Here is an 8215-nt window from a genome sequence, read left to right as displayed (position 1 = left end):
GGTGGAGCAGCACCTGACCCTGCGGTCGCACACTCGCATCGACCACGTGTTCAACCACTTTGCCCACGGGGAGTTCCTGGCCGAGCTGTACGGAGACGGAGAGGAGTACAGACTGTACCTGAGGAAGATCTGCAACGGGATCAACAAACTGCTGGACGAGGGAACGCTTTAACCTCTGACCCCTGATCTCTCACCTCTCACCTTTGACCTGACATTTGACCCTGCTCCTCCCTTCCTATTACTCAATCTCCATGGTTGCGGCTCAATAATCCCCCCCTTCCCATGAAGTGTGCACTTGTTCACTTCCCTTCATGGATTTGAAGGGAAATGATTGGTATATGGAACCTCCTTGTATCCCATGCCTACACTAATCCAATATTTTTACATTAGTTGGAGTAGCAAATGAGTGCACACTTCAGGAAGAAGGAGAGATTATTGGGACACACTCCTCCTCTTCCTCCGGTCTCTCTACGGATCTGCTTTCCCTCCTCCTCTCATTCCTTCTCTTTTTTTAAAATCCGCTCCTGATCTGCTCTGTTCTACCTTTAACCTTCTTTTTCCTCCTCCCACTTCCTCCTCTCTTTTCTCTCCTCCTCTCCCACTTCCTTCTCTCTTTTCTCTCCTCCTCTCTTTTCTCTCCTCCTCTCTTTTCTCTCCTCCTCTCCCACTTCCTTCTCTCTTTTCTCTCCTCCTCTCCCACTTCCTCCTCTCTTTTCTCTCCTCCTCTCCCACATCCTCCTCTCTTTTCTCCCCTGCCCTGATCTCTCTTTTATTCTACTGAGCTTCCTGGACTCCTTGTTTCTCTCCTTATTCTCCTGCTCCTCTTCTTTACACTCCTTGCTTCTCTCCTTATTCTCCTGCTCCTCTTCTTTCCTCTCCTTGTTTCTCTCCTTATTCTCCTGCTCCTCTTCTTTCCTCTCGTTTCTCTCCTTATTCTCCTGCTCCTCTACTTTCCTCTCCTTGTTTCTCTCCTTATTCTCCAGCTCCTCTTCTTTCCTCTCCTTGTTTCTCTCCTTATTCTCCTGCTCCTCTACTTTCCTCTCCTTGTTTCTCTCCTTATTCTCCTGCTCCTCTTCTTTCCTCTCCTTGTTTCTCTCCTTATTCTCCTGCTCCTCTTCATTCCTCTCCTTGTTTCACTCCTTATTTCTATGGAGTTTCCATGACGTTGATGAACTGTATGTATAATTCTAAGATATTTAACTGGTGTCACAACTCTGTTCTGTGAGGTGTTTTCTTTACATCCTTCTCCCTCTCCTTCTCCCTCACCATCCCCAAAGTTGTTAAGAGTGTGGCGCTAGCAAATCCAAGGTAATTGGTTCACTTCCCACAAGGATCATTCACACATATTAAAGACATATTCACTCACAGACATTGTTCGGTTAGTGGCTTTGCATAAAAGCATCTGCTAAGTGACATATATTATATCCTAATAACGTCTAGGAAGTCACTACAGGAGAGTGTGAAAGGGGGGTGGATCACCAGCTTAGCGTCTGATAGGCTATGACTGCGACTGGTCGTTCACATAGCAACGTAGCCCACATAAAACAACAAGACCCATGAGAGACCTGTGAATCAGAAGAGTTTTTTCCCTCTTTGGCATTCAAGAAATCCAAAATCTGTGTTGATTACGTGATAGCAACATTATACGTACTTTATTCCATAGTGTTCGTACTTATAGCTTTACTGCTCTGAATCAAGGCCAAAAAGAATGATGATGTTTTGTAAATACACTGTTTGTTCTCTCTCCTTTTGTCATCGTTACTGTGTGTGGGCATCATGATGTCTTATATCAGGACCTGGAGTTTTTCCTGACCACGTGACCTTCATTACCAGGAAAAACTCCTGACCGTATAGTTCTGTATTCTGTATACATCATTAACCAATCACAGCCAACCGTCACCATTTCCTGCCTAATACTAAGGCTGGGATTCAATCCTCCACGCACTATAACAATCTTTTAAAGAAGGAGGCCCACAAGATGTTAACTATGAATACGATCTCCGGGAATGTCGGGGCGAAGGCCTTTAAAAGCTGCATCGTTGGTTGTATAGTGACCTGCGGTGTAGCACACCACGGATTGAGGCCTAAATGAATCTTGCAGCTCTGACTGTTAAGGCCTTGATGATAACTCCCTATGGTGTTCTCTGCATTTTCCCTATAGAGCAGTGTTTTGTGTGTGTGTGTGTGTATGTGTGTGTGTCTGTACACATTTTACTATACTTGTGAGTACAAGAATAGTAAACCAACTAAAATTCAGGGAAGTTAGGACATTTTGCCAGTCCTCACTTGCAAAAATGCCTTTAAGGTTTAGGGATTAGGTTAATTAAGGGTTAGTGTTAAAATTAGGGTTAGGGGTTAGGTGAAGGGTTACGGTTAAGGTTAGGAGTTAGGGTTGGGGGTTAAAGTTAGGGTTAAGGTTAGGGTAAGGATTAGGGTTAGGTTTAGGGTTAAGGAAAATAGGATAATGAATTATTTGTTGGTCCCCAAAAAGTACTCACAAGTATAGTAAGACGTAAAGTATGTGTGTGTGTGTGCCCATCATGTGTCTGTGTCTGTATCCTCTCTGCCAGGGTGTAACACGTTTATCTTTTATTAAAGATTCCTTATAAATCAGTGCTTGAAGTTTGATGCTTTGTTCAGTTACATTTTATGACCTGTTACGTACCTCTCATCCTGCTCCCCTCCACCCATCCTCTCCTTTCCCATCTTTTCCCATCCTTTTATCCCCCTTCTCCCCTCCCCCTCCTCCCCTCTCATCTCCTCTCTTCACTCCTCTTTTCCCTCCTATCTCTCCTTCCCTCCCCTCCACTTCCCTCGTCCTCCTCCCCTCCTCCAAGTCTCCAGCTGATTCAGGCATCCTACATTACATGAATGATTTGAGAGGCTTGAACTGTGAGAGACAATGAGACTGAGGAGACAGAGGTAAGAATAGGACCTCATGACTATTAGACTGTGGAGACAGAGGTAAGAATAGGACCTCAGGACATGGCCTGGTCACACATGCACATCCACGCACGCTCTCTTGCTCACGCACACACATATGCACACTTGCACACTCTCACACACGCACACAGATACGCACACACACACACACACACAGATATGCATAAACACACACACTTCTAGATGTGCACTCATACACACACACACATCTAAACAAACACACACACAGCCCCCATGTGGTGTGGGTTATAAATAACAAGTAATGAAGCATGGATGAAACACATCCAGTCTTTCCAGACTGGCCTCTGTCTCAGTGACCTCATGAGGAGCCCATGCTCAGATCATCCCAAATGGCACCCTATTCCCTATGTACAGAAATACACTATCTTTGACAAGAGCACAATATCAGAGACCTGTGACCTCTAGTGGCAGGAAAGTGGAACAGCATAACTGGCTCTACAGATACTTGGTCTTTGTTCCAAATTGCACCCTATTTTCTATATAGAGTACTACAGTACTTTGGACCAGGGCTCATAGTGCACTGTGTAGGGAATAGGGTGCCATTTGTATTATCTATATTGCTGTTTAGCTGCTGGGTTTAAGTGTTCTGTGGATCTCTGTGTTCAGGGAAAAATAACATATTTCACCTTGTTGCTGATACTTATTCAAGGCTTTCTACAGAGCATATAGTTTGGGGCCTATAGGTAGCATGGTGTTTGTAACACCAGGGTAGTGGGTTTGATTACTGGGTCCACCCATATGTAACATGACTGTAAGTGGCTTTAGATAAAAGCATCTGCTAAATGGCATCTATTATTATATTAGGACATCAGAATCTTACCGCACCCCCCCCCCTCTTTAATATGATTTATGTATCATCAAGTGCTTTGAGAGGCTGGTTATGACACACATCAACTCCATTATCCCAGACACCCTAGACCCACTCCAATTTGCATACCGCCCCAACAGATCCATAGACGACGCAATCTAAATTGCGCTCCACACTGCCCTCACCCACCTAAATAAGAGGAATACCTATGTGAGAATGTTGTTCATTGACTACAGCTCAGCATTCAACACCAATTCACCAGCTCATTTATCAAATCAATTCTCTGTAATTATTATTACGTGATTAACTAATCAGGTAGATGTAATTAACTAGGAAGTCGGGGCACCAAGGAAAATATTCAGATTACAAAGTTATAATTTTCCTAACATAACTTTCAGATATTTTAATATCTGATCAATTAGTCTTCTAATTAATGAATTATTCTTTGCCTCACGTTAGTCTCATTCCAAACGTCGTAAATTGTTGGTTATCTGCAAGAACCCAGTCTTCACTATGAGTCATCCATACATCAATTGTCTCAATCATTTATTTATTTATTAACTAAATAATCACAGAAATGCATAAACTAACAGTAGATAATTACAAGGAAATGACAGCAGAGTTTCCCTAGTGAGATAAACCGGTATCGCGGCTTGGTGGACAAAAGGGAAGTGGGGGTCGACTGAGATAAGACACTACAAAGTTGATAATTATAACAATTGAAATACTAATCCTTTGCACATAAACGCTCACTCATTCGGGAATAATTGCAATAAATATATATATTTACGCTCAGTGTGTCGTCGTGATCTCTAAAAGCAATAAAATGAATTGCTTACCTTTGATAATCTTCGGATGTTTGCACTCACGAGACTCCCAGTTACACAATAAATGTTATTTTTGTTCGATAAATATTACTTTTATAACAAAAAAACGCCATTTGGGTTGCGCGTTATGTTGAGAAAACCACAGCCTCGTTCCGGTGCTGAAAGGCAGAAGAAAATTCCCAAACGTATCAGATACAAAAATATTACTAAAAATATTTATAATCATGCAATCACAAGTGAAATATACCAAAACACAGCTTAGCTTGTTGTTAATCCACCTATCGTGTCAGATTTTGAAAATATGCTTTGCAACGAAAGCAATCTAAGCTTTTGTGAGTGTATCAATCAATGCTAGAACAGTTAGCCTTATATTAGCTTGGTTAGCTTGGTCACAAAAGTCAGAAAAGCAATCAAATTAATCGCTTACCTTTGATAATCTTTGGATGTTTGCATTCACGAGACTCCCAGTTACACAACAAATGTTATTTTTGTTCGATAAATATTACTTTTATAACAAAAAAACGCCATTTGGGTTGCGCGCTATGTTGAGAACTACAGCCTCGTTCCGTTCGACGAAAATTCCAAAAAGTATCCGTAATGGTCGTAGAAACATGTCAAATGTTTTTTATAATCAAGCCTCAGGTTGTTTTTAACAAACATAATCGATAATATTTCAACCGGACCGTAACCTATTCAATAAGAGAGAAAAGGAAAATGGAGAGCTCCCCTCTGGCGCGCAGGCACTATTCAGAGGACACCTGACTACTTTTGAAAAATCTCATTCATTTTTCAAAATAAAAGCCTGAAACTATGTCTAAAGCCTGGTCACAGCCTGAGGAAGCCATTGGAAAAGGAATCTGGTTGATACCCCTTTAAAATGGAAGAAAGACTGGCCAGGAAACACAGATTAAAAAAAGAAATCACTTCTGGGTTATATTTTCTCAGGTTTTAGCCTGCAGAATCAGTTTTGTTATACTCACAGACAATATTTTGACAGTTTTGGAAACTTTGGAGTGTTTTCTATCCTAATCTGTAAATTATATGCATATTCTACGATCTGGACCTGAGAAATAGTCAGTTTTACCTTGGGAACATTATTTAAAAAATAAAAATAAATCTGACCCCTAGCGTCAAGAAGTTAAGAATTCAGCAATCGTCTGAAACCTTAGCCCTCTCGTGGTTATCGAGGTAAGAGCAGAAAGGGGCTGTCCCATGATGCCAGATCAATGTCTGTGCTCATGGGGCAGGCCAATGATTTAGTTAAACTCCAAAGGGAATTGGAGTTTCCTTCATTAAACAGTTTAAAATCACATTACATAATTTCACAAATAGTTTCATCTTTACTCATTCATTTTATAGAACAATTAGATGCAACCCTCATAACTGAGACTCATGTATAAACAGGGTTATGGTAATATGGCTGTATTGTCTTTCATGAGTTTCACAAACATTAAACTAAATGGACCGGTCGTAGCTGGATTCTTCCCCGACCGTGTACACCTTCTCCAAAACATGTACATTGTTCAGTCCTCAAGTTCTACGCTGGAGAAGAGGTCCCCTTGTTCTCTCTATGAAAACTCACTCTCTCTCTATACTGTCTGGCCATGAGGAAGAATCTCCTCCAGGAATTTACGACCTGAGATAACAGCAGTCTGGGTGTAGGAGAGAGAGAGAAAGAAAAAGCCAGGGTATGGAGTTAGTTTACAGGGCCCAGGAGTCAATGGACTATTATATATACCATATCTGTATCCAGCAACAGAGCAGGGGAAGAATTTAGTGAGTTGTCAGGCTAATGAGAACCAGGGCCTTTTGAATGTTATATTGTGTTTGTGCATCTCTGAATTATGTTTTTTTCGGTTCCTGGGGTCATTTCATGTTTTAATGTGTATCTGAGTTATTGGCATTCAAGCAGTCAGAAATGTGTCCCGTATGACATATAATGTTGTACAGTCGCTCTCACCCCAGCTAGCAATGAGGAATCGGCCTAGAAGCGTCCCTCTTCCTGGGGGTCGGAACTGATTGAATCGGCCCGGAATCAGGTGTCGGACCCGGCCCGGAATCAGGTGTCGGACCCGGCCCGGAATCAGGTGTCGGACCCGGCCCGGAATCAGGTGTCGGACCCGGCCCGGAATCAAAACAACATTTTGTGTCAGAGGAAACATCATACACCTGCGTGTCAGCGTGCATGCACCTAGCCCGCCACAGGAGTCGCTACAGCGCGATGGGACAAGGACATCCCGGCCGGCCAAACCCTCCCCTAACTCGGAGGACGCTGGGCCTCATGGGTCTCCCGGTTGCGGCCGGGACGGGACTCGAACCAGCATCTGTAGAAACGCAGTGCGCGAGCGTTGCAAAATAAATGTACATATACATGTTATTCAATCATTGCACCTGCACTGCGCGCGAGAGCTAACGAGCGTCTACTTTTTATTTTTTTTATTTCACCTTTATTTAACCAGGTAGGCTAGTTGAGAACAAGTTCTCATTTACAACTGTGACCTGGCCAAGATAAAGCATAGCAGTGTGAACAGACAACAACACAGAGTTACACATGGAGTAAACAATAAACAAGTAGGAAAAAAGCTTCCCACAATAAGTTGGGTCAATTTTGGCCCATTCCTCCTGACAGAGCTGGTGTAACGGAGTCAGGTTTGTAGGCCTCCTTGCTCATACACGCTTTTTCAGTTCTGCCCACAAATTTTCTATAGGATTGAGGTCAGGGCTTTGTGATGGCCCCTCCAATACCTTGACTTTGTGGTCCTTAAGCCATTTTGCCACACATTTGGAAGAATGCTTCGGGTCATTGTCCATTTGGAAGACCCAATTGCAACCAAGCTTTAACTTCCTGACTGATGTCTTGAGATGTTGCTTCAACATATCCACATAATTTTCCTTCTCATGATGCCATCTATTTTGTGAAGTGCACCAGTCCCCCCTGCAGCAAAGCACCCCCACAACATGATGCTGCCACCCCTGTGCTTCACGGTTGGGATGGTGTTCTTCGGCTTGCAAGCCTCCCCTTTATCCTCCAAACATAACGATGGTCATTATGGCCAAACAGTTCTATTTTTGTTTCATCTGACCAGAGGACATTTCTCCAAAAATTATGATCTTTGTCCTCATGTGCAGTTGCAAACCGTAGTCTGGCTTTTTTATGGCGGTTTTGGAGCAGTGGCTTCTTCCTTGCTGAGCGGCCTTTCAGGTTATGTCGATATAGGACTCGTTTTACTGTGGATATAGATACTTTTGTACCTGTTTCCTCCAGCATCTTCACAAGGTCTTTTGCTGTTGTTCTGGGATTGATTTGCAATTTTCGCACCAAAGTATGTGTCAGGTTTTGGCCAGGACTGTTCAGGTTTTGGTCACTAGATGTCCCCATTGCACCTTTTTTGTACCTTTTGTTTTTTCCTTGCTCTATTATTGTTTGCACCTGTGTCGTTCCCTTGTTAGTATTTAAACCCTGTGTGTTCCTCAGTTCTTTGCTCAGTGTTTGTATGTTAGCACCCAGCCCCAGCCCAAGCCTTGTTGTGAACATATATTTTCTCTTGTTGGATTTTCCAGAGGTTCTCTGGTTTTGTTCTTGTGTATTTTTGGATTAGTCTTTTGAGGTTTGTTT

The 8215-nt window shown here is 42.7% G+C and overlaps 1 protein-coding gene across 2 annotated transcripts in view; it reads left to right on the top strand.

Annotated features, from left to right (window-relative positions):
* The window catches only part of LOC139575748 (tumor necrosis factor alpha-induced protein 8-like protein 3), a 37845-nt gene extending 35232 nt beyond the window's left edge, over window positions 1-2613 (top strand). For both annotated transcript variants that reach the window (XM_071401012.1, XM_071401011.1), the window contains one exon: window positions 1-2613. This exon is cut by the window's left edge and continues 391 nt beyond it. In XM_071401012.1, the coding sequence (XP_071257113.1) occupies window positions 1-172 (172 nt within the window). In that variant the 3' untranslated portion in view covers window positions 173-2613.
* Window positions 2614-8215: the final 5602 nt, after the last annotated feature.

This window comes from Salvelinus alpinus, chromosome 5, assembly GCF_045679555.1.
Source record: "Salvelinus alpinus chromosome 5, SLU_Salpinus.1, whole genome shotgun sequence".
NCBI classification, from domain to species: Eukaryota; Metazoa; Chordata; class Actinopteri; order Salmoniformes; family Salmonidae; genus Salvelinus; species Salvelinus alpinus.
Note: the sequence above shows the minus strand (reverse complement) of the source record. Positions and strands in the feature narration are given on the sequence as shown.